At 40.4% G+C, this 27,704-nt stretch overlaps 2 protein-coding genes and 1 long non-coding RNA gene across 4 annotated transcripts in view; all 3 read left to right on the plus strand.

Moving 5' to 3' along the window:
• Positions 1-868: 868 nt before the first annotated feature.
• Positions 869-7,056, plus strand: LOC118495766. Its single transcript, XM_036004783.1, has 6 exons — positions 869-930; positions 4,478-5,739; positions 5,987-6,126; positions 6,223-6,427; positions 6,517-6,621; positions 6,989-7,056. Exons 1-6 carry the CDS (start codon positions 869-871, stop codon positions 7,054-7,056), a joined length of 1,842 nt encoding a protein of 613 aa, XP_035860676.1.
• A 1,205-nt stretch (positions 7,057-8,261) lies between these two features.
• On the plus strand, positions 8,262-9,207 carry LOC116041924. Its single transcript, XR_004103059.2, has 3 exons — positions 8,262-8,507; positions 8,591-8,716; positions 9,035-9,207. It is a non-coding gene; the product is annotated as an uncharacterized LOC116041924 (long non-coding RNA).
• Positions 9,208-19,315: 10,108 nt separating this feature from the next.
• LOC116041819 (protein BCAP-like) overlaps positions 19,316-27,704 on the plus strand; it is a 128,021-nt gene continuing 119,632 nt past the window's right edge. The window contains exon 1 of one of the 2 annotated variants that reach the window (XM_036004770.1): positions 19,316-21,521. In XM_036004770.1, coding sequence (XP_035860663.1) covers positions 19,600-21,521 — 1,922 coding nt within the window. In that variant the 5' untranslated portion in view covers positions 19,316-19,599. Of the gene's footprint in view, positions 22,111-27,704 lie in introns of those variants that run through there. The other variant, XM_031287873.2, reaches the window with a different exon arrangement.

Below are 27,704 nucleotides of genomic sequence, written 5' to 3' on the forward strand. Positions count from 1 at the left end.
CACACACAAACACACCCATCTGTTGGAGCTCCAGGGTTGATCTATTTGAGGAGGCACCTGATCGCACTAGAAGTGACGTGAAGGTAAACTTGTGGATGTTATTAGAGCAGCCCACTCCTGTTACAAATATTGCACATTTTGCTTTTTCCAGGTTTTTTGTTTGACAGGAAGACACGGTCAAAACGAGTTATTGGCAGCAGAAAATAGGCTACAGACTTAAAATACAGTGTACATACGTATAAGGCCCCCTGGTGAAAAACCATAATGCGTATAAGGATTTCAAAGAATTAACAAGCCAGCTTGCAGTTATGACATTTCTTTTAGTCTCTTAATGTATCACTAGTAGTTATGTCTTACTGTACAGTATGTATTATACAGGAACACAGTTTACAGTCATATCTGTACAGTGCCCTTGCAAAAATAGTAGAAAATGGTTATTGTATAGTAATAATAATTTGCACAAATGCATTACACATCCCATTCATGAGCTTCTCTAAGTACTGTATTCCTTTCCTTGAGGGCTGAACCTGTCTGAGATCACACCAAGTCCTTTGCTGTGTGGGAGAATGGCAGCAGCCAGCAGCTGCAGCAGCCAGCAGGGTGGCCACTATTCCCCTGTGACACGACCACAAAGCACTGATTCATCTGCCTTTACATACCCTAAAACATTTGTGAATTTTTGTGTGTGTGTGTATGTATGTATGCTCTCTCTCTCTCTGCTTCCTCTACTCCAACATGATCTCTTCTAACTGTCCATCAGCACAAGGAAGACTTACTGTAAATGATCATTGAGGCACAAAGGCAAGGCAAAGTGAATAGAAATATATAAAACAATGAAAATAACAGCTAACAAAAATAGGAATGAAACATGTATGCAACAAGCCCCAGCATAAGCCACGCAGAGTCTGCTCAGGCTGAAGTGGAGGTAATGTAACATGAGTGAAATGATAATAAATAACATATATTTACATGACAGTCACATGTAGGTTTATGGCATGGCCTGCAGCATAGATGGCACATTTCAACCAGACAACATAAAGTCCACTAATTTACCAAAATGATCACTAGCTTTTGCTTTTATAGGTAGGCCTAATGTAAATATACAGTATATTTGAACTACTCTTAGAGAAACTCATCTATCAAAATCTCCCAGAGCCAAAATAAAAAAACAAATCCTCACAAGTGAGAACATGTGACTAGGGAATGTATTTTTTTGTTGTTGCAAAATTGATATTAATAATAATTTTAGTCGGGACAGCCTTATATGTCAGTATGACAGTTTCATCTTTATTCCACTTAGTTGAAAATCAGCTAATTACTGTGTTCACTTAAATGCCAGATAACGGTGGTATGCTTTGGTGACTATATAGTATAATTTAAGGATATTTTCAACATTACTAATACTAGCACCACAACGTTTGTTTGATCTCTTCTACAAGCATCTGCTGCCCCCTCTTGGATAAAGCAGAGATTTTCAGTTAAAAACCACTTGCATCAGTGATGTTGGAGCTGAGCTATTAAACACCTCAAAAATCAATATCTGTTTAAGTGTACGCTATAATTAGAATATTTTCACCGCTTTACCCTGCAGACAGACGGCCTAAGTTTACGCCAGGGTTCTATGTATGCTCTCGTCAAAGCCACCAGACTCCATTGACAAAAACTGTGATTTTAACTCGCAGAACACAAGAGTTGCTGGTCTACTGCTGGTCTACTGTTCTAATGGGTGAGGAACTTATAAAACTACAAAAAACAATCTAACCGAACGAGACAGCGGTAGACCTGCAACTCCTGTGTTCTGTGAGGTAAAATCACTGCTTTTGTCAATAGAGTATGTAACAAAATAACTGTAGACAATGCAGTCAATGGTATTGTTAAAGCAGCCTATCTAACAAGAACTTTATCAGCAGAAAGACAAAATTCCAAATAAATAAATTAAAAAAAATTTGATATTTGGTAATTACACAGCAAACATATTTTGGTGATTGGAAGAAGAGACATCTAGGAAGCAAGGCTAAAACTAGGACATGTTTGTGTTTAAAGCTTAAGCATTTAACATGTGTATCATGTTGGTGTAATCCCTAAACATGCAATAATGTATAAAGGATAACTTGCAGTTTTACAGGGAGATAGGCCTACATGCTGTGACTATTTCTTTACTTGTAGAAGTAAGTCTTGAACTGTTGTGAGGTTGCCAGGCAACCAGCAGAGCCTGTGCACAGAAATGCTGGGAGGATTAAAAACTGTTCTTCATGAAGAAATAGTTATACTATGTAACTCACTCATGTAAAACCACACATTGTTGTTTTTACATTTCTTTTTGTGTACGGATTAAACCTAACGTGTTAGTATGTGAGCTCCAGAGGTTCTTGGGACAGAGCCAGGTTAGCTGTTTCCCCTGCTATAGTCTTCATGCTAAGCCTGTTATAGTCTTCATGCTAAGCCTGTTATAGTCTTCATGCTAAGCTAGGTTAATCAGAATGTAGTTATATTCATATTTAGCAGACAGACACAAGAGTTGTATAAATATTCTCATCTAACTCTCTACAAGAAAGTGAATTAACATAGTTCCCAAAATGTTGAACTTTTTGGAAAAATTTTAGGACAGCTGTTTAATTTAACATAAAGGTAATACCAACTCAGTCACATGTGAGCAGTGTTGCCACAGTTACTTTGAAAAAGTAACTTAGTTACTTTACAGATTACTTAGTTTTAAAAGTAACTGAGTTACTTTACAGATTACTTGATTTTAAAAGTAACGAAGTTAGATTACAAGTTACTTTATTAGTTACATTCAACAACTGCCGACAACACCCCCACAGCCTCAACATAAAAATGACAACCGGTTTACTGTGAGGCAGCTCGGCATTGCCAGAAGTAGGGATCTTGTTTATTATGGCACGAACGAGAGCGATTCAACCGTGTTAAGGGCAGCATTTCCGCTACAACATACTGCCCGATCATCTTCTTCAACTCTCCCCCACTTACTGGTTTTGCACCGAAGTCGAGGAGCATCTCGCTGCAGCCTGCGGGAAGGCGGGGCTTGACATCAAGCACCGTCCACATCCAAGTCAGTCATTTTGTTTTGTTTACGTCACGCAGCTTTATATCCGGGCACTTGGGGCGGAAAAGTTTCGCTAGGATAACGCCTTAGAAGAGAAGAGAAGAGAAGAGAAGAGAAGAGAAGAGAAGAGTACAGTACAGTACAGTACAGTACAGTAGAAGAGGCAACTATGTTGGCAAGTAACAAACATGAAATAATATAAAAGCTTAATTTTAATTGCAAAAAAAAATGTGTTTGGGAAATGGGTTTTTGATGGATCTAACTACTTATACTGAGGCACGTGTTATACAATTAGCTTAGCACTACACTGTACACTTTGTTAAGCTTCCATAAGTTTATCATTGTTTTAAAGAAAGCGTTCCTCTGAAAGCCTTCTTGATTTAAGTTGTCAAGTAGATGTTAAGTTAATGCACATCATGACATCTTTTGTGGCGCCAAGTTCATAGCTAGGACATAGACTTAGCTTCAGGGACATTTTGGCTGCTAGCTAGGTGCACAGCACAGCACATGACATGATAACGTGTATACAGCGTGAAGGGAACAGCAGGAGTAGACAGCAAAATAATTACATTATAAAATAATCCGATTATACAATCCTTCTGAGTTTGCTAAAAGCAGGAAACTGTCCTTCCAGGAATGGTGTGAGAGCAATCATGTCACTTAACACTAATACAACTGAGGAGAAGATCTTTGATCAAAAAGAACCCTATAGTTAAAGGAGACTGTGTAATTCACAGTACCTTAGCATTCACATAGACTGTCACATAGACACATAGACTGTAGATTGTCTCCGGACATTGTCTCCGTCACATTTTGACATTGTGAAGTACTTTACATTACATTTTTCACTCAACCAAAACAACTTGCAGTCAAGAGAGTTAGTAAGGCTAATCACTCACTACTGATCACCAAAATGCAACAAACGGTAAACTCATCTTTATTTCCCCAGCACCCTACACATTTTGAGGGCCTCCCAGACCCAGGAAAATATCTTGAGGGTGGATCCTATAAATGTCCATGTTGTAATTACTTCACCAATATGTTGTACAAGATGAGACTTCACCTTGATAACCACATGTAGCTTGCAGTGCAACACAAAGGTAGGGTTTGTTGGGATGGACAATATGTGTATGCTTGATGTTGAGCACCAGTGCCGGATGGATATATATATATATATATATATATATATATATAAGGATAATGAACGCTTTAATTTATTTCATTTAATTATGCACACTTTGGCGGCCATTATCCCTTACATATAGGCCTAGGTGGTAAATCCATGACATTCAACGATTATCAGATTTAATAAAGATATTAATGTTTTACAGGGCTTTTCATCTGTAAATGTAGCCGGGCTTGTAGGACGTCTGCACATTTTCACTGCATTGAGTGCAATGTTACCATCATAAGAAAGGACCAGTTTAAACTACATATCAGCAGTCACCAATCACCAGACTTTGCACCAGCCACCACCACACAGTGTCCACCGTCAGCACCAGCCACCACCACACAGTGTCCACCGCCAGCACCAGCCACCACCACACAGTGTCCACCGCCAGCACCAGCCACCACCACACAGTGTCCACCACCAGCACCAGCCACCACCAAGCAGTGTCCTGCCTCTGCTGATGCCTCCGTAGTGCCACCGCCTCCACCACTCATTTGCAAGAATAGAGAATCAGTGGTGTGTCCACACTGTGCTCAAATTTTAAACAGAAGAAATTTGCGAGTACATCTCCAGAGACGCCACACACCAATAAAACCGGACATCACCGCCCAACACCACCTGAACTGCCAATGCATCGACTTTGATAATGGTGTATTTGCAGTTGTAAAATCATTTGCCACCCCCAGCACACCAGTACATGTCATCAAGAGGACTTGGGGGCAAAACCAGAAAACCCAGTGTGAGATGGACATCTGCAAGATAAATATGGACTGTGCAGAGCGCTCCAATTTGAGAACATTTGAATGTCCTCACATTCAATCCCTCTCATACTGCCCTCCGGCAGCGCAAATTCATTCTGCTCTATCAGAGGAAGTTCTGCAGCAGATGGTGGAAGAGAAGTGGTTTGGGCAGGACAAGAAAGACAGGTGTCTGGCACAGCAGAGGGCTGCCGTGGAGGCTGGGACTCCACTCTCCTGTGTAGTTAGCGTCTCCGGTCCTCCTTCTAAGAAATATTTGTCTGTTTTTGAGCCAACAGTGGCATACTACAGCAGGCTTGGTCGGGTCATGGTCAGCTTTGATACTAAGAAAATAACTTGGCACTGTCCATGCGCGAAGCCCCGTCAGTCCTGCATCCATAAGTATGTTGCCAAGTGGCATTTATTTCAGACAGATCAGGGACTTTTTAGGAAAACTAGATGTCTTGAGGCAGACAAAGGAACCATGCTGTTCAGTGAAAACATAGAAGGTGCAGCGGAGGAGGAGGAGGAAGGAGTGCATTATCCACCTACAGGCAAAATACTTGTGAATATGGTTAAGGACATCTACCACAATAAGAAACTCCCAGCAGTTCTTCCTCATGATGCAGTCCACACCAGCTCATTCCCATCTGCCTTAATTCCACCTGAAACATTTTGCAGAGCATGTCCGGACTATACAATGCTGAGTGAACCAGCACTAATAACGTCCAAGGCGAAAATTGTTTCCATGACAGATGTCATAGAGGGTAGGTCCTTCTTTTATTGTGCACCTGTTGTTTGAGGGTGTATATTATTATGCTGGTTTTAGAAGAGCCAATGGATATTGAGATAAAGGGATTAAATGCCACTCTGCGTCAAATCATGACAATCACCCCCTTGGTATAATATCAGTGCAACTGTTATTGTGGCTCTTATTCTTCATCTTAGTTTTACTCTTAAAGCTGCATAGGTTCATGTTTTATCCACCTCTTCAATTAAATCAATCCTGAACAGGAATTTCAGTGTACAGCAAGTGGTGCAGTAGGTGTGGCCTGGTGTACAGATACCAGGAGTGGTCTGATGGTATCCACAACTTCGATGATCTCACACTATTGTCTCTTCACCTTTGTCTCTTCCTGCGAAACACTCTTCAGGTAGGACAATCATTTATTCCCTAAATCTTTGATTCACTCACTCCACTGACCGATCATTTTAATTTCAAACGTATAATGTCAATGTTGATTTTGCAGACTCACCAGGCTGTTGGTAGTGTTATCGAGGCGCTTGAAAAAACATCTGGTAAACTTTACCCGTCAGCGCAAAGGATTCTACAGGCTTACCTGACCTTTGAAGCTCTTTGTGACCACAGCTACACATTTGCATGTGTTTCATGCGGCTATCATCCTGTGACTGTGGTTATGGACCTGCACAAAAAAGGAGTATTTAGTATGCCTGGTAAGTGTGTGTGTGTGTGTGTGTGTGTGTGTGTGTGTGTGTGTATTCGACTTGCACAGAGTATGGCATGACTGTACTTTTCTTGAAAGTGAGCAGTATTGAGGAACCACCAGCAGATTTTGATGGCAAGGTGGATGCAGAAGAGTTCTGGGAGAAGGTGGCAATGGAAGTGATTTCCCGTGGATTGGTGCCCAGTGAGTACATGGACTATTCCTCACAAACATTTTTATTATTTGGTCACGTTCCTTTGACCTTTTTAACCTTTTTATTATTTGGTCACGTTCCTTTGACCTTTTTAACCTTTTTATTATGTGGTCGCGTTCCTCCGACCCTTTTCATTTCAATTTAAGCAATTGTCTATTTGTTATTTTTTTGGTTTTCATCATTATCACAAATGTAATTGTCTCCCTCGGAAATTTGCAGGAATATTGCTCAAAACATTTATGCAGGTACTTGGGAGGAAATAACCGGCAAAGAGTTGCAGGTATTTCTATAGTTATTTGCATCACACTTAACGTGTGAGTGTGTTCAATTCATTAATGCTTGCCTGTCTTGATTCAGGGCTTCCTAGCCAGCAATTCGGCATTGACTGTGGCATCTTCATCTTAATGGTGGGTCCTACTCTGTGATGCTAGTCAAAGCATGTTGATTATGTTAAATTTACATTTGCTGCATCAAGTTTTATTTCATACACCATGGATACCTCTGTCATACTGATACAGTATGCTGCACACATGCCTATATCAAACCTTGAAGCTGTAAACCTTGGAATATTTTTGGGTACAGGCCGCCTTGTACATCGCCTTAGATGCTGAATTTGACTACTCTGTTGTAATTATTTCTACTATGAAATTGTTATGGCCTGGTTCTGTCATTTTGCGTTGTGTACTGAAGCAAACATTTTTTTTAATTTCAGCAAGACATGCCAGCCCTGCAGAGATGGTGGTGTCTGCTACTGCTGGAGAATTACTCCCTTGACAGGTATAACTAATTGTTGTAGATGACATGGCTCCATGACCGTTGGTAGGTTTTTTTCTCTATATTTGTCTAAATGAGTTCAATCAGTTTCACTGTTGCTTGCCTCTTACCCTATCAGGACACAGTGCAGATCAAATATGATAATTGCCCCTGATTCTGTAGGTAGTTGTAACTTTGTACAATGTAGGTCTTTGTTTTAATTGTACATTTTCATTTGAAGCCATGGTCAAGTCTTTGCACATTGGACAGCGGAGTGCCAGGAGCTGTTGAGTGGAAATTATTCCCCAGTGTTGAGGCTGAAGAGAAGGCGCGAGCAGGACCCTGAGGTTAGTTGTGAGGAAGAACCTTGATACACATAGTCTTGTCGAAACTCTTTTAAATTGTCCCCCTTTTGCACCTACCACCATCTCACAGTCTCCGTCTCACTGTCCCGCTTTTGCTCCTGCCTCTATCTCACAGTGTCCACCCTCTGCACCTGCTACAATCTCACAGTCAACACAGTGTCTTGCTGAACAAAAGGGCTTCTGTGTTTTCCAGTCATCAGCAAACTCTGGACAGAGGTGGGTTAAAAAGCAAACTGAATATTTTTTTTTTTTTTCAACTCTAACATCTGTTGTGTTTGTAGAGTCTTATACCCAGATGTTGAGCCAATGGAATGGCTGCAGTGTGAAACCTGCAATGAATGGCTACACAAAGACTGTGTGGGTCCAGTGCACCATCAGAGTTGGTCGTGCGGCTGTTCATGTAGCGCTGATGTCCGAAGGTGCTACTCCACTTATTACTGAAATATATGCTTATATCGTTTTGTATTTTTTTTTTTTTTTTAAATAGTACAAAATGTGAACTTCTTAAGTAAAGGATAACATTCAACAAATGTTTCTCATCATGAATTGTCAGCCAAGTTGTCCTACTTACTGTTGTGTTGAGATTCTGACTCTTAAATGATTGGAGAATTAGTTTTGAGAGTCAGTATAGAAAACATTTTTTTTTTTTTGCAGTTGTTGTTGTTGGCGGTCCACTTTACAAAAAAATATATTTCCCTCTTGTCTACAGAATAATTGATACTGTTGAGAGAGAAGGGATTTTATCAATTTTCTCAAAGGTCCAAATAAAGGTAATTATTAAGACATATATTAGCCGTAACAAAATGAGAAGTGTTCTTATGTGTTCACACTTTCGTTTCAGAGCTTATATGATGAGCTCATCTGTGGGAGCAGAAGGTCCAACAGGATGTTCCTATGGAATCATCCTGTATCCCTTTCTCTCAAACAGCACCTGAAGCAGAAGATGCTGCTTTTTAGTGAGAAGCGGGTAAGCAAAAATGTCAGTGATGTGTATGTGTGTACCCATGACTGCAGTGCCTTACAGAGAGTGGTCAGAGTACCTCTCCCTAACCTGCAGGATACCTATAAGAAAAGAGTATGTTAAAGGGCCCAAAGTATTTTAATGGACTTTTCACATCCTGACCATGGACTTTTCAAACTACTGAGGTCAGACAGACGTCTCTGCTGCTACAAGACCAGAACAGAGAGACTGAGGAGGAGTTTCTTTCCTCAAGCTTTACATTAGTATGTCTATGTATGTGACAAATAAAAGTCCTTGTATCCTTGTATTGCTTTGTCTCCATAGACCATTGAGATCTGGAAAATAACAGAGGAGGTGACTGGCTTGGGCTCATCCAGCAGGGAAATGGGAGCATATATGAGCGCTGACTTTGTGATGGATGTCATGTATCCAGAGGTAAGATGGTCACTTTTTCAAGGTAATGTTATGGTCCCCAAGACCCTCATGCTGCCTCCACTGTGCTTGACAGGTGGTGTGGTATAATCAAGAACAGTGTCGGCGGATTCCTCTTCATACAGTATCACAGCATTACTATTTAAGGCACCACAGTGGCATTAAGCATCAGTGTAACATCTTATGTGGTAAAATGGGAGATTTGTATAGAGTGAAAAGGGGTCTTGAAGAAAGAAGTCTTGCATACCCACGTTATGCAATACCCAGTGGACGGCACTTGATTGGGAGATGGGAAATGGAGGAAACTTGATATACGAACCCTGCACTCATCGCATGATATGATTGTTTGACTGTTTTCCAGATAGTCAACAAAATCCTGGAAGGCGAAGGTCTGTCAAGACTTCAATCTGAGGTCCTGATGACCAGAGGAGGCATCGCATTTTAAATATCATTGACCTCACATGCTCTGGTTGGTCAGCGTTTCCAGATCTTCTGCATCTGCACTCTCTGCCTCTGAATAAGGGTTATTAGTTATATTACAATACTATCTCTGAATTGTAATGCGTTACACTACTTTTCTTTACTTTTCACTAAAATAAAAGGGGAAGTTTGATTTGGCAGCTAGCTTGTGAAGTTCACCAATGGATCAATAGTCTCCTCTTTATCCAGGAAATGTTCAATAAAAACTCACTATTTACAGTACTTGATTTACAACTGATTTGTGAAAAGGTAGCCTACACAACCTTATTTTACAGTAATTCGTTTTACTGCGAACCATCACGGGAAGTGCTTTTATTTTTAAGTAGGCTACACGGAAGTTGTCTGTTGTGTAGCCTACTCTTACTAGCTTAGTGAGATGCAACATGTCCGTCAGGCTCCAGTTGTTCACTGTTTGTAAAACTGCAACATATTGAAGAGTAAATGGTCCCAGTAAAAGACACGCGTTTTTGGTCGTTGCTTATTGTCTGCATGACTTGTTTCACCTGTATTTGTTTCACCTGTTAATAAAGCAAAATCGCCCCATTGTACATTTGGTTGTAATGGAGACTGAATTGTTATTGTTTCAAAATCGGAAATCAAATGAACGAAAAAGTACACGGGCCCAATTACAGTAAACTTCAGTAAACTTTACTGTTGCATGAAATGTTGTTTGTGTTTAGCCTACATCATCAGTTTTATATCATCTAATGTGAAAACGAGGCTAATATCAGCTTTGCTACCAGGCTAGCTTCCAGGCTAGCTTCCGAGTAAGCAAAAAAAAAATGGCTGACTTGGATGTGGGTGGGGCTAAAATGACTGACTTTGATGTGGGCGGGGTCAAAATGACTGACTTGGATGTGGGTGGGGCTTGATGTCAAGCCCCGCCTTCCCGCAGCCTGCAGCGAGATGTACTTGCCGAAGTCCAGCTTTTGTTGTTTGGGTGGTGGGGGACCTCCTGCTCTCTGCTTCGCACCACCTGGTGGGACTTGCTCTGTAAGTTTGACTGCAGTGCTGCGACTCAAATGTTTCTTCAAATTTGACGTAGTGTTTTTGTAGCTAGACAGCACTTTGTCGCCACCAGCACAGAATGTACAACGAACCTTAATATTGCCGTCTTTAGCTGACACAAACTCAAAATAGTGACTGTATTTCCAGCTAGAAAACGTGCATCTCTCTCCTCCCTCCATTGCTGTTTACGTTTGTGTCGCTGCGTGGTACAAGTGCACTGTCCTCATGCTGAAAACGTGACTTGTCGCATACGTGACTTCACTCCCAGAGACGCAAGAAGAAAGCAAAAATATATATTTTTACTAAGGAAAATTACAAAAATAGTAACGCACAGTGACTTGGATAAGTAACTTTAATCTGATTACTGGTTTGGAAATAGTAACGTGTTAGATTACTAGTAATAGGTTACTGAAAAAAGTGGTCAGATTAGATTAGAGCATCACTGTTGACCATACATTTTTTCTTCTTGAGCTTTCCTCCAATTTCCATTAATAATTTCCTTTGCTTTTTCTTTAAATATGTTATCACATAAAAGTGTATTGTTCAATTTCCAGATATTTGGATTACATCTAATTAACTGGTTCTTTGTATGCAATGTTAAATATATAATTTTGTGATCAGTGAAGATTGAAGGTTGTATTTTGACTTTAACTTTATCTATCTTTACCCTTCTATAGTTGGAAAAAGTGAGGGAGCAGCTGGCAGAAACAAAGATGGCACAGGCGTTTTCTGTAGTTTCTGCCGATAAGGACCATCAGCTGGCAGAAACAAAGATGGCACAGGCGTTTTCTATAGTTTCTGCAGCAGCCGGGATGTTGAGAATCCACGCGCGAGAGGTGATGGATAGTTCCAGTCACTTCACCATGTATTCACTTCGTGGAAACAAGAGAAGAAAGCCTCACTGATGTGAAGAACAGGACAGAGAAACATATATAAATGTTCTCTGCCCATCGTATGCCAACACTCCAGTAAGTCCACTCACCCCGTCTCTGCCTGGGCATGCCCCAGCTGCCGCACATTTGTTGACAAACTCCGACGCACACGCAACGGTGAAATGGCGATTGTTCTCACGGACACACACGCGCAGTATCAACTGGCTAGTTATCCTCCAGACAGCGACGGACCACGTCTTTTTTTCTTTCTCTCATTTCGGCCGTGTGGCGCGCGTGCCCGCTCGCGGTGTGAAGCGGGTCCGCGCTATTGTCCAAGATGCACTTGACGGCCTTTTGTGCAGCGGACTTTCTTTTTTTAGGCGGCCACCCAAGCTGCAAAGTGCTGCGGGAAACCCTGGTAGGATTAGCTTTTTTTTTTCTTTGGATAACATAATCATAGACTGTATGAAGCTACTGTGTGTTCAGCTTCATTAAACTTTTTTTGTAAAGCATTTAGCAAGGGCATAGATTTGCATTTGTCTTAATATGTTGACTATGACGCTCAGGTTAGTTATATGTCCAAAATAAAATACAGTTCTATATCGTTTAGACCGTTCGGTGTAGCTTTTTCACACTTGAACAGTGTGCAAAGACTTCGATTGCTGTATGAATCTATCTTAGTTGAATTGAAGTTTATGGAGCGTTACTACGACAGTGTTTCCCCATCCCTCTCCTGGAGAAAGTTACCCCCTGTCCTACATGATTTAATCTCTCCCTGTTTCAACACAGCATGTTTCATCCAAACTAACTCTTAATTTTTTTTTTGTTGTTGGAATTTGACGTTAACACGATTTTCATTTCCAACAACAATCCAATGTCTGTTCTGTTTGAGGTTGATGTCAATCCAACGTTTGGTTTGACGTCAACGCGATTATTAGTCCCAACTAAAATCTAACATCTGTCCAACGTTGGAGGATGATGTCAATCCAACGTTGGGTTTTGACCTCGACACAATTTTCATTTCCGACTAAAATCTAACGTCCATCTAACGTTGGAGGTTGATGTCAATGTAACGTTGGGTTTTGACGTTAACACGATTTTCATTTCCAAATAAAATCCAACGTCCATCTAACGTTGGAGGTTGATGTCAATCTAACGTTGGGTTTTGATGTTAACACGATTTTCATTTCCAACAACAATCCAACGTCCATCTAACGTTGGAGGTTGATGTCAATCCAACGTTGGGTTTTGACGTCAACCCGATTTTCATATCCAACTAAAATATAAACGTCTGTCCAAAGACAGCTAACAACACTCTAACTCTAACTCTCTCACATACACTACTATACTCACACACACACTACTATACTCTCTCACATACACAACTATACCCTCTCATACATACATGTAAAAGGATTATAATAGTGTGTGTGTGTATGAGTATAGTGCTGTATATGCAAGATTATGATAGTGTGTGTAAAACAGAAGTATGAATTACTTCCTATACGGCCTCTCATAGTTAGCTGTTTAAGTTTAATTACTAATGTTAACTAGCATTTTAGTTAGCAGTAATTAGCCTCTGTCCATGTTATCTCCTTACATATACCTACGCTCTCTGTCTCTGCAAGATTGGGAATGATTGAGATTTCTCTTGGCACAGCTACCAGAAGACTTACAACTTTTAGACAGGTTGCTCACGTCATATTTACGTCGTCTCTCTCAGTTGGAGGCTGCTCAGTAACGCTCAGCGCTCAACGGAAAAGTGCTTCTAATATCCTTCACTGGTCTCCGTCCAGAGCAACGGGATCTGTTGGTCCATATTATATACAGTCTATGTAAGCTTCTCCTCGGAACGCGTAGCTCCTATGGCGCTATTTTGATGCTAACAAGCCATCACCTCCCGTTAGCATCCCATTGACTGCCATTCATTTTGGCGCCACTTTGACAGCGAATAACTTTACATCTGAAGCGTTTAAAGACTCTATTTGTCCATTGTTTATTTCTAAAGAAACAAGACAATGTATAAAAAATCTAACCGGCATGCATTGGGTGGCGATTGCCAGTGATCGATTCTGCGCAGATCTGGCTCATCTCGAACGAGCCTACTGAGTGCGCTAAGGCAGGACCAAACCATTTCATGCAGATACAGGGGGGTGGTCGGTCAATATGGATGTTTACTTTTTGGTCAATGGGAATATTTAAATTTTACTGTCAAAAACAAGTAAAAACAAAGAGATCATTAATTTTATTATTATATTTGAAATATATATATTGAATGATGATGGTTTAATAATTTTCTATTAGTTTTTACCTATTTGTTGGGGCCCCTGTCAGCCCTTGGAATTGTCCTAACTTTTCCCCCCTATACTGCGCCCCTGCCTCCAGGTCCCTTTCTGTGAGAGGTCGATGCTAGCCACTTGTTGTGTTCTTGGACAAAACGGAGATGGATATTTCTTTTCAGACTTCATTTCAGCATTACTTTTACACTCGTAGCACTTCTTCAACTCCCTTCTTCTACCCTTACCACTCTGTATATTCCCTTCATTACACCACTCATAGTGCCACCTACTGGTGGTGGAGCATATGCATAAATGCCAGTGTCTGCAAACACAACATCTCCCCCGTTACTCATAGGAATGCTACCAGCTCATCATGAACAGAACTCACTAAACTTATTCAACATTTCACTGTTCTTCTGTAATCAAAACTTTCCAGGTGCGTTTACATTACATACAGCTAAACATTCTAAACTATATGATGAAATATCAACCAACAGTGTTCAGAGTAAGCTATAACAGCTAGTGGTAATGCATGAAATATAAGACTTCTGTAAAAACTCAAATTCAACATGGTATTAAAGTAAGCATTGTCAGGTTAGTGCAACCAGAAAAAACATTCAACTAAAAACCTTCAAGAATTTAATAACTGAAAATTCACGTTGTCACTTGGACTTAAATTCACATTATATCATTTTTCACATTTCACTTTTTTTTTTAAATAGGGCAGCGATCTGCCTACACCCTTTAAATGACATCTTGTCTCAGACTTATGTCACCACAAAATCCTTTATCCAGGCTAGTGGTTGGCTCTCTCTACAGCATGCAGATGTTGATGAAGTCTCTGGACTGGTGTTTTCTGCTGTCCCATGTTGTGGTGACTCCTGCGGATTCTCCTTGCAATGAGAAAGGCGTGCTGCGTTCCACCTTTTTCCATTAGTTAGGATGAAGGACTTCAGCCCAGTCTGTTTCTTTACAGTCCCAGGGCAGTGTACTGTCTCCAGTGATGGGAATAACGGCGTTATACTGGGCTCTCAAGTGTCACGCATTGAGCGTGACAGTCACTCATTTCGGTTTATTCTTCTTTATTTCTCACGCCTAAAAAACATTTATAATATATTTAATATGCCGCAGTGCCCAAAATGTCTCTGGCCGCAGCGCTCTCACTATGGAACCGGCAGGAATCAAGCACGTCTCCCCTGGAGTTCTTAGTTGAGCCTGCCACTTATCAGCCAATCAAAAAAAAGAAAGGGCCTACACAATAGCCAATCAGAAAATAGCACTATTGTATCTGGGTAAGATTTAACGCAACAACCAATAAACGGGGCTCTGTGTCTGTCAGACGGTCTGAGATCTACCACATCAGCAGAGCAATCACGTAATGCACAGTAGCATGACTACTAGACTATGGTGCAGGTAGATTATTTTCTGAAATATAGTGAATATTATAACTTTATTTTTCTCAAAATATCACGACTCCTCCAAATCTCAGAGAACACAGATATATTAAATGTGACAAAGTTTTGAACATGAGCAGAAATCTTGCTCAAACTTAACAATATTACAGTCCAGGGGTTTATTAATAAATTAAAATGAATTAATGTATCATTGAGGTGAATAATTGTCATATGCACATTTAAGGAGGTTACTTTCTCAACAAAAGATGCAAAAGAGAAGGGAAGAGTAAATGATGCCTAGGCGACGTGTGTGCTGACTCAGATATAATTAGAAAAGTCGATCTACAGGAGAATAAATAGATGAAAGCAATACAGAATGCCTGAGAGCCTTATTGCAATATATTCCATTATGTTTTTATATTTGGATTGTAATCTATGTTTCCCTTTACATAAAGATATTTCCAGCATAAATTGATTCAGAAAAAGGTAGAAATAGGTGCATAAAAATTCACCTGAATGCAGGAAATGAAGTGTTTAGTGCTCAAAATTTTCTGGGGGAGGACCCTCAGACCCCCCACATCATTAGTCATCATGTGGAAATTAAATAAATACTTTGTATATGGTTGAATTGTCAGTGCCATGTGTCAAATCTTTTCTTCTGCAAGTCTGAACAAAAACAGAAACACTAATAATAGCAAACACCCCAATTCCCGCGATCCATCCAACCCGCCGGGGTGGCGGGGGTAGAATATCACTCTTGCCTGTCTTCAAAACTTGAGGGCCCTGTAGTACCCTTTTTTCATGGAAGATATTTTGACATGTTACAGTAGGAAAATAACTGCTATGAATAATAATAAATCTTGTTTTATTTGATCACACCAGCTGTGGTGCTAAACAGGGCCAGCTGAGGCGAGTATAGACTGTAGGCTTCAATCAGCCCGCATCCACACTCCATCTCCATTTTTGGATTAGCCAAAGTACGGGAGTATTGGAGTAGCCAGGCACTGCCAAGATAGTGGCGAGTAATGAATGATAACTGAATTTCATTTAGTTAATTCAGTTTCAGGGTCCTGGTACTGTGCATGCTGTCTGTCACACAATCATTGCTGAAAAACCAACAACAAAAGGAAAGGGCACTGTTTGTTTGAAGTTTGCTTGAAGTTACTTACAAAACACTAAATGTCGATTTAGACCAACTAGTTTTTCATATTTTAACTTTAAGCTGCTTTCAATTGTTCATCAGTTGAACACAGCTCTTCCCCACTTGTGGACAAACAGACCTCAACAATAAAATATGGTAACATAATAGTTGTGGACCACCAGCAGCAGCCACTTTAATGTAAGTGAAACTGAATGACTTTGGCCTGGCCCAGCCTGGCCTGTCAGGTGTCTGCTGCTGAGCCTGGGGCATCTGTCCAGGCGACATGCTACAGAGCTCCGGAAAATAGTGCTGCACATTCCCTTCGCGGACGCCATTGTAATCTAGGCTCTGGGTTGTGCTGCAGAGCTGGCTACTAGATGCCCACTTTATTTTCACCCTCAAGATCAATCAAAGAGGCAGTGTGGTGTATATTACATTTTGTTTTACCGTAAATACACATTAGGATAAGAGGTGTATCTGTTGACAGTCAGTGTGGTGGAAAGCTCTGAAAAAAGCTATTTTTTATATATACTACTGTATATTTTTTTGTACATCATTAAACCTTACGTATTGTTATGCTCAAATATGGCAGCAATGCTTCAGTAGTTCTCATCATATTTAAATGCTTTATTTAAATAAATAAATAAAGGTTTAAAAGAAAAGGTTTGAGAACAAGAAATGATTCCTCAGAATGGATATTAGATCATGTCTTGCGTCCAAAATCACATACTATGCATTACATACTTAATATCATCAACTAGCCTATTCAGCATACTTTTGTGTGACTGTGAATAAACAGTATGTATCTTTTCGGACGCACTGAGCTATAATTACCACGTCATTTCCTGAAAGCCTCTTTGCCTGTTGAAGATGCGTAACCATGGTAACCTGTGCAAATCTCAGCTCTATGCTCCAGACTGTCAAACTCTCAGCACAATTCCATTGTTTCCACTCAAATAGAAATTCTAAATCAGCCAGAACTGAAATCTTAAGGCTTGCCACCATAGATATAGAACAGACTGATTGCAAAGGACATTAAGGCTGGAAGGAAATATCTCTCACTCTCCGCAACTGCCTTTATCTCTGTCATAGTCTTTTCCCAGTCCATTGTTTAATGCAGTAATTCAGTCTTTAGCATTTATTTATATTATTATTTATATAATTCAGTATGTATTTTTTATAAAGTTTGTAATTTTTTTTCTAGCTTTGTCTACTGGCTAAAGTTAAGCCCTTCTTTAACAGACATGATATAGAAAAGGCGATTCATGCTTTTATTAGTTCAAGGTTGGATTACTGTAATGCTCTTTATGTTGATCTGAATCAAACCTCCATCTCACGTCTTCAACTTGTACAAAATGCTACTGCTCACTTTCTAACAAATACATCTAGACGTGCACACATCACTCCCGTTCTCTACACCCTACACTGGCTCCCTGTGCGTTTTAGAATCAATTTCAAGATTTTATTGTTTGTTTTCAAGGCCTTAAACGGCCTGGCCCCGGAGTATTTGTCCGAAATCTTAACCCTGCGTAAGCACAACCGGTCCTTGTGGTCCTCAAATCAGCTGGTTTTAGAAGTCCCAAGGCCTAGGTATAAACAGTGGGGTGATCAGGCTTTTGCTGTTGCTGCCCCAAGACTCTGGAACAAGTTACCCCCTGAAATTCGGACAACTACAGATGGAGCGCCTTTTAGGTTTAAACTCAAAACTTATCTGTTTAGAAAGGCTAAAGTTCACGCTGTAGTTTTTCCATTTCCATAGCTTTAGTGTCAGTGTTTTTTTGCGGCTTCATTGTGTTTGCCTGTTTCAAATGTAATTATTGAATGGATAGTGTAATAAATAGTCTTTCCCTGTTTTTCATAGTAGTAGTGTGACAATGTCCCTCTCCTATTTCTATGTAACCTTTTCTGATTTTATTGTTTCTATGTGTCATTGTTTTTATTGTATGATATGTTATATGAGATCTGTTTTAGTCTTGGTTTCTGATGTGAAGCACTTTGGATACATGTTGGTTACTGTAAAGTGCTATATAAATAAATGTTAATTGATTGATTGATAAATAAATCAATCAATCAAACTTTATTTATATAGCACTTTACAGCAACCAGCAGCTATCCAAAGTGCTTAACAACGAAACCAAGAATAAAAACACATATCATACAATATAAAGAAAGAACTCAGAGTCTCGGAGCAGCAACTGCAAAAGCCTGGTCACCCCACCGTTTATATATATATATATATATATATATATATATATATATATATATACATATATATATATATATAAATGTATTAATAAATTACAGTTGGATGTGTCTCTCATGTCTTATCGTAACTACCTCTCTGTAGGCCATAATACTGAACCTATTTAGGATTTCTACATTAAAAAAATATTGTTTATTATATATTCGCCATTCAGAATACCAAAGACAGTTTTTACATATTAAGTTCAGGCAAAATTGACCTGCAATATAAATGCAAAATTATAAGATTATCTTTATAATTGAATGAATTACTTGTTCTCTTGGAGCTATATCAATCAAAATTCCACCCAAATCTCTATTTTTTGTTTCTTTCTAGAAAGGCACAGTTGTCTTACAGTCTTTACTTTGAATTAAAACCACTATTGATGTATTGGTAGAAAAATATAAGGATTATAAAGACAACATGAGCCTCTTTCCCCATTGATTCCAATTGAAGCAATTCTAAAACTTAACCCTGGTAAGATGGCCGCCAAGTGGTTCCATCCTGGAATGGCAAGTCAGAATTACATGTCATATCTATTGTTCTATATCTATGCTTGCCACTTTAAATTACTGGAAAAGGTAAGCAACTAGACCATCTGTCGGAGGATACAAAATCAAAACCAATGATCAAAAGGTCTAGCATCAACTGTTGCCTTTTGAGCCTTTAATCTTGATGATGTCATCATTGGAATGTCATGACATCACCACCATTCTTTTTAAGGTGTGTCCAGTGTCATAGAATCCCATTTCAACCTTTTATTGTAGGAGTGAGTACCTTGTTGGAGATCATTTCACAGTTTTGAACTTAAACACTCTGAATGTGTCCTAGTTTATTTCCCTGTTGCAGAAAACTATACGTATATGCTTTAATTACCTTACATTTAGTTTGCTTGGGCTGCAGTGCATGTGAAAAACTTCAGCTGGCAGGAGGTTAACATGTACCCATGCATCTGTTGCCTATTAATGCAATTCCAGTGACAGAGAAAAACAGGGAAAGACTATTTATTACACTATCCATTCAATAATTACATTTGAAACAATGAAGCCGCAAAAAAACACTGACACTAAAGCTATGGAAATGGAAAAACTACAGCGTGAACTTAACAGGGCAAAACTTAACGAGCAACGGCTAATGGACCAAAACACGGAGCAGAAAAAAAGGCTCGCCAAACTAGTTACAGCAGATATCGCTTTAAAAAAGGAAGAGGGTGAGGTTACTCTACTAAAAAAGAAAATTGCTTACAGGGACAGGCATGTAGAGAAGTTAAGGAAAGACCTACACAATATCAAAACTGAACTTTGGGACGAAAAGACCAGCAGGGCCAATGAGAAGACTAAGTCAGAAGAGATAATTGAGCTTCTCACGAAGGAGTCTCAGGAATATCAGAACAATTTCTCCGTGGAGAAGACGTTCAGGGAGCAGAAGGAGAAGGAGTTAGAAAAGTTAATTAACACACAGACGGAGAAAAAAGATTTGATCTTGCGTGTGCAGAAATTGCGTCATCAGGTGCAAGAGTTGACAGGGAATAAATATTATGCCCTCAAAAAAATTGAAGAACAGAACCAACTGTTGCAAAACAAGGAAACAGATATGAATTTGATAACAGAGGAGTTAATTAAATTGAGATCATATGCACAATGTTGCAAAGAAGAAGTGGAAAAGCTGACTCCTTTTAAAGACAGACTTGAGACAGTACAAGAACAATGTGAGAGACAACTGAATGAACTTATAAGACAAAAAAAACAAAATTACATCTATAAGAAAGAAATACATCTCTTATCAAAGGAGATCGGGATATTGACAAGCAAGAATGAGGACTTGACTATTTTGTATAAGAAACTGGAAAACAATATGGAAATTGTGCAGCAAGAAAAGAAAACCCTAACCGTGCATTCCAAAAATCAGAAAAAAGAGGCAGAGAAACAGCGTAAGCTCATAGAAAACCTGGAAAGTGAACTGAATAGCTGCAGTGAACTGAAAACCAATTTCCAAAATAAGGAAAGAGAGGTCGCCAAGAACAATATGGCCAGAGACATGGAGATTATAAATGTGAGAAATCTGATTAGTGAATCAGATAGCCAGAAAAGACGGCTAACAGTCCAGATTGAGGGTGTCAGGACAGAAAAAAAAATCCTCACGGAGAATTTCTTCAAGGCTCAGGAGGAAATGGGTCAGATGAACAAATTGATTCGAAAACAGCATAATAAATTAAAAGACAAGGAGCGTGAAGCCGATTCAAGGAGCGCAGAGCTGGTCATGGTAAAGAGGAAATTGGATTCTCTGAGGTACCAGCTGGAAAAAGTGAGGGAGCAGCTGGCAGAAACAAAGATGGCACAGACACTGTCTGTAGTTTCTGCTGATAAGGTCCATCAGCTTGCTGAGAACACATTGGCCAAGATCACGGCAGAGAAGGAGAAGTTAGAGCATGAGGTGCAGCAGTATAGAGAACAAGCTGTGCAGCAGAAACGGATGCTAAACCTCCAGGATGCTGAGAAGGCCACGCTAGAAGAAACGGTCAGGGAAAATGAAGGTACAGTCAAGTCTCTCAGGCTGAAGAACAAGAGACTTCAGCTTGAGCACGACATCAAAGTCACAATACTGCAGCGGCATTTAGCCATTTCACGCCGAGATAGAATTAGGTGTAAAATGCCAAATCTAAGTTCCTATCTAAAGCTGATGTACAACCAGCAGAGGCATACCCTGCTCTCTATGAAAACTCAAGACGTTCAACTTCTGAAAAAGAAGAACAAGGAGATTGAGGAGCTTAAGTGCAAGTTGGCAAGGCGACCAGACGACGCAATACAGAAGTACCAAGAGTGTCTGTGGGATAACAGAAACCTGAAAGAAAAGGTAATGGCATCACACGGACTCCTCAGAGCGTACGAGGCGAAGAACAAAGAAGTAGAAGAGGAGAACAAAAGGCTGACAGATGAACTGAGGAAGCTCAAGTTGGAGCACAGGTACACCCACTTGCCCCCTATTTCCAAACTGCCCCAGCCTGTTCGCTTCCCACTAAATTCCAAGCGTCAGTCAGAGTCTGAAGGCAAGCTGAAGTTCGCCCCCCTTCCTCCCATCTCCAATAGTCTTCAGTGCCAAGGAAGACAAATCAGGCCACCTAAAAGACCAGCTTTGTAAACATTAGCTAAAGTTCCGGCCAAGGATGGGGAAGTGATGACCCACCCAACACTACCTGTGATAGGCTAGTGTTCATTGCCTTTATTAGTTAGGTTTAGGCATGAGGAGTGAGACTGGTTAGGGCTACACCTTTTAGGGCAGCACTGTGACTCAGTGGTGTTGTGTTTGCAGACAGTGGCATTTATGCATATGCTCCGAGTGAATCCGAGTCCACTGAAGGGGGTCCGATAAGAACCAGACAAGTGTCACTTCGTAATTATCCTTTATTGCCTCACAATCAACCCACGCTCATTTCTCCAACAGTATGTGGATGCCTACATGGAGGTGTGGTTCTGAAATGATATAAGTACAAAGTAAATACTGTGTATGATCCTATAACTAAGTTACAAATAAACCATTAACTTAAATCCCAAACTAAATAGACAGCATTCAGTATATCTGTATATCTAAATCCTTACCAGTTATAGGCATATGAGCTAACAGTTAACATTAACATAGAAACTATCATACATACATTTAAATGCCCTCTGTAAATTGACAGTATTACATGGCTACGCTGCTGCCTGCTGGTAGGGGCAGTTAATTACATATTTTTTTTTTATTCGTTTGACCTACTTCAACTTAACTGCCGTAAAGTCAACTCTCAATAAAATCTCCGTGATCTGCGTAACTACAGCACTGTGGAACATTTGCCTCCAACAGAGCGACAGTAATAACCCACTGTACCATCATTACTGAGATTAAACTACACTCTCAGTTATATTTGCACTGAACAACGCATTCAACAAACAGAAACATAACTCCTGCAGCGCACATGAACAGATGCGCAAATAGGGTTTTCACGATGTGTCATCAGACCCGAAGTCGCCATGTTGGAGGTACTCCGTATCACTTCGCACTACGCTCCTTCCTAGGACTGACTTCCTGGTTCAGCAAATTCTTGCCAAACTATACATGGATTTCTCGGCAACGTCATCACTGCTTGCGCACGCAACCGGGGGGGCAGAAAGAAGACGTGTTTCGTGTAGCCAGTAGTAGTAGCAGCATAGCGTAAGTCAAAAATGCCAAGGAGTTGTTGCGTGGTAAATTGTACAAACAGAGCCAGCGATGGGTGCCTGATGTTTAACATACCTAGGGGGAAGCATGTTTTTGGCAAAAACCGGCGGAGGTTATGGCTTCAAGCCATAAGAAGGGCAGACTGGGGTCATATGTAAGGGTCAGGCTCCCATTGTATCAATCAGAAAAGTTGCAGCTTGTTCAGTTGTTCAGCTAAGTGATATCTACCTGTCAGGGTTGTAGTACTCGAGTCCGGACCATAGATAGTTACCGAGACAAGTTTAGACTGCTAGCTAAAGCTACGCCGATGTTTTGCTAACGTTAGCGCAACAGCGTTAGCCTAGCCTGCTAGCTAGGTAAATATTACGACTGCCTTCGTAGTTTCTTATATCTGCGTCCACGTTGTCAACATTAAGACCAGTGGCGTTAGTGCTCCTTTTGTACCATAATGTTATTGAATAAAATATGAAGCTTCGCTCCTACGAGATGGGTGGGTTTTTATTACGTTACACACAAAGCTAACTGGCTATAGTTAGCCTATATGCTAGCGGACATTAGCTAACGTTGCCGAGACAGCGGCAGTAGAGTTTCGGCGAGCTAACCACGACAGTGTTGTCGCCCTCTCGCCCACAATCAACCTCTGCTGCTAAAAACAGTCACCCTGCAGTGATGTTTTGAAATGGAGACACACATATCGTACCTTTTCCCGGAAATCCTGGCCATTATTTTAACGCATAAACCAACCATAGGGGTACACTCAGGGGTAACCCTGCTGCTAACATTGGCTATTACATTAGCCTAAAATGATAATTATAGCCATACATATATATCACAGTAACACTGCAAAATTAAAGACAGACAAACAGATCCAACTAAAATCACGTTTTATTGAGTCAGCAGTTAGCTATATACAAACAATAAGCAAAGCTTAAGGTTGTTGCAGTAGTGGACCAGCTCACCAATCTGGCTTTCTGCCCCTGGTATGCGCACGCACCCTGTAATGTTTGTAAACAGGAAACCCGTCTATGCTACACTGGTGGAGCCACTGCGACAGCTGCTCAGAACTAACACGCAGGCCGAGCTACAGTGGAATAACGCAGCCCCTAGTTAGGTTTAGGCATGAGGAGTGAGACTGGTTAGGGCTACACCTTTTAGGGCAGCACTGTGACTCAGCGTCTAGCATCGACCTCTCACAGAAAGGGTCCTGGAGGGTTCAAATCCATCCAACAGGAGCCTTTCTGTGTGGAGTTGGCATGTTTTCCCCATGTGTCTGTTTGGGTTTACTCCGGGTGCTCCGGTTTCCTCCCACAGCCTAAGACATGCAGGTAAGATACTATACTTGGGCAGCTCATGCTCGGTGGGTCGCCCACTAATCGCAGGGTTGGTGGTTTGATCCCCAGCTCCTCCTGCACACGTTAGTGTCCTTAAACTGAACCCCATTTAAAAAATAAACAATTGAGAAAGATATCAAACAGTAGTGATGTTTTATAGTGTACGCCATATATTATAGAATTGTACAGATATTTGCTGAAAATGCATGTGCACGGCGATCACAAGCAGCCGATGTCAATCTGCTAACGAAAGTGATTTTCCCCATTCAATATCTCCATTGATGTTTCAAAAAAACTCAAAGGTACAAGACTGTGTACATACACAATCATAGACTTCAATTGTAGCAGCTCACTATAGCCGTTCGCGGGTTTGCAGGTGCGGTAAACATTTCCATGGTAACAGTGAGCTCCACCAATCAGAGACGTCACTGTTACACTTAGGATTGTGGGTGGTGGTACTCCATGACATCGCAAATAAAACATGTTTTTCTTAAAACTTTTTTGATGTTATACGTACTTGTGGCTTCTACAGAAGCATAAACCATCATTTCACTTCTTGTAGCTCGTGGTAAGGCTACTCGGGATGGTTTAGACATTATGGCTAATAATGAAAATCCTTAAGAATACAATTAATTGGAGTTTGCACTTCCGGAACCACACTGTTGAGTTCTATGGCAGCCTCTGTGTTGTGTTCATCCCACATTATTATGAAGGTTGAGTTGGCATTAGCTATCTCTCTTTTATGGGTCTAGATATGGTGATGGAAAATGACCAAACTGTCAAAACTCCCATGCAATATCTAGTCCTTTAAACACACCTCACTTTTTGTCCACAGGGCTTGCTGTGTGTTACTTGTCTAATACTTCAAAACATAAACTTAAATTTATTGCGACCCAGTGCTGCAAGTGTAATGGGTAGATAAAATGCCCTTATATATTAGTTTTAAAAAAAAAGTTACCCCCTCCTATTTTTTTATTTTATTACATTTAAGATAACATTTCCATGCATGTCACTTCATGCCGGTAGATGACGCTTCAGTGCACTGCTTCACCGTAGTGGGTTGCCGTGGAGACAGTAGCTTGAGCGCTCAGAAATAAACGTCCAGCGCTTGAGAAAGACATCATTTCTGTATCTCCACTTCTTTCCAACCCACAGGTATATTTGTAAACCTCTCCAATCTCTGTTAATATGTATCAAAAGAGTATATCACCAGTACAGTTGTCTATATGATGTATGTGGTCATGTTCTGTGTAGAAAGGTTATTAGGAGGTGTTTATATGTATTTGCTAGCAGCTTTAGCTAGCGAGCTAGCAGAAGCTAGTTGAAGTTAGCCTGTCACCGTCAGTGAAGATTCCGTTCTCTCGTCTTTCTGTCCGGACTGTAAACAGTGTCGTGTTGATTGAACATCAGTATGTTTAAGTGTAACAATGTTTAAGTTTAAGTGTAATGTCTATTAAGTCTCTCTGTACTTTGTATCATTTTGTTTGTATCGCCGGTGCTCTGTTCAGTATACATTTTGTTAGCCAGAGCCTGTCAATGTTCTATGGAGGCTACGCCGCCGTCAGTTGATGTGCGCGTGCCTGTAGACACACACAAACGGCAGACCGATGCGTTGTGTTGGTGATTGATTATCACACCGTCACGTGGTATTTGATCTATGAAAAGGTTGTTTGTATTGTAATGTAGTTTATAGAAGTAATCCAATGTAGCCTCTGATCTGTTGTATGTGTTCACTTTAAAGGAATAATCTAACAGATAGCAAGATAGCCATGTAGCTTGTGTCTACCTACTTGAATGTGCTATAGCAATTGTTTCAAGATGTAATATGATCTATAGTGTCATTTGTTGATGTATTTTTGATATATTATACCGTAAGACTAGGTATCTATTTCACAATTATTAATAATAGTTATTAATGGGTGTTGTATTTTATCTGATCTATACCAATGCTTTACATATTGGTTTGTTTATTGTATTCAGTGTAATTATAGACCATTTTTATATTATATATTCCATGTAATGGCTAAAGTTACAGTCTAGGATCTCATAGTATCGAGATATTTATATAATTATAGTGTATTTTATAATTGTATGTGTTGTTAATTGTCCAGTGTCCTGGTGTGTGCTAGGCCTATCTGTTGGCATTGTTATTTAATTACTTTTTGAAAAGAAACTAAAACAACAACGAAAAGAGAGATATTTGGCTCAGAAATAAACGTCCAGCGCTTGAGAAAGACATCATTTCTGTATCTCCACTTCTTTCTAACCCACAGTGCTATCCAGCTTGTGGCCTTGTACCTGCCCAGATACCCCTAGGTCTGAAGGGACACACAGGCATTCATTTAGAAATGAGAACAACTTTAAAAGAGAAGTTGTAAAGGCAGTAAATCACTTACACAAGTTCCACTGCACCTCTCTGCTGCTTTTAATCCTTACCTGAATTCAGTGACCAGCCAACCAAGAAAATGAAGTGAGTTTTCTCCTGCCTACCAATTACTGTTCACTCTTTTTGCCCGTCGCCACGAACATACACACACAACTGGCCGTTGAATAGACAAAAGATCTCCCTCTCTAGAGACACCCCCCCCCCACCCCCCGACACACACACATACACATACACACACAAAGAGAGAGAGAGGGTAAGAGGAAAATCATCCCATTTTGCTGCAAACCACTTTTATGTCTTGAGTGGTTTAACACACATATAAACACAAACTCTGATAACCTTGAGGAATGATGTAACACATTATAATTGTCGTCGACCTTCGTCTTCCAAAGTGTCTATGTCCTAATGTATGTACTCACATAATTATATGTGTGCATTTGAGAGTGTACATCTCTAGTCACATCTGCACATATCTACTCTTCTCCTCTAAGGTTGTAATCATAGCTGTAATAGAGGTAAAACATCCTATCCTTAGATCTGTGTGTTTGGAATAAGGCGTCCTCTCTTAACTGCCGTGTTGTTCACCCTCGGCTGAACAGCGACTGTGTAATTACAGCTTCTGTTATCTGTCTTTGTGGGTTTGTATGACTTTGTTCTTTTGTGTGTATGTGTGTGTGTGTGTGTGTGTGTGTGTGTGTGTGTGTGTGTGTGTGTGTGTGTGTGTGTGTGTGTGTGTGTGCATCTAAGCCACCTCGACAAATCAGTCTTAACTCTGTTAGCCGTTTGGACTCTGTGTGTTTATGCGGGGTGTTAAGGCGGCAGTGTCAGTGTTTGTGGTCAGAAGAAGATTCTAAATAACTAGCTTCTGGCTTCATGACGGTAATTAGCTGGGCCTGTCATGTGTCTTCTCTCTGTCTCATCTTATCTGCTGCTCAAGAGGGCCAAGAAGGCGTCCTGGGTTTTTGATAACCTTGACATTATGATGTGACACACATAATGTCGGAGTGTAACACACATGTTGCGGGTGCGGGCGGGAGCGGGATGAAGAAAACAGTCCCGCGCAGGGCTCTAATCCAGAGTTCTCGCGAGAGCACAATTAGAATTTGCTCAGCGAGTCACTCTGGCATTCAGTAATGATGCTCATTAACTATGCCCTTGTAGCCAAACTGCACCAATCACATCGGTGTATCTGATATAGGCGGGCCAGAGGCGAGCTAAAGAGATGACGACAGCGC

This window comes from Sander lucioperca, chromosome 9 (assembly GCF_008315115.2).
Source record: "Sander lucioperca isolate FBNREF2018 chromosome 9, SLUC_FBN_1.2, whole genome shotgun sequence".
Classification (NCBI taxonomy): domain Eukaryota; kingdom Metazoa; phylum Chordata; class Actinopteri; order Perciformes; family Percidae; genus Sander; species Sander lucioperca.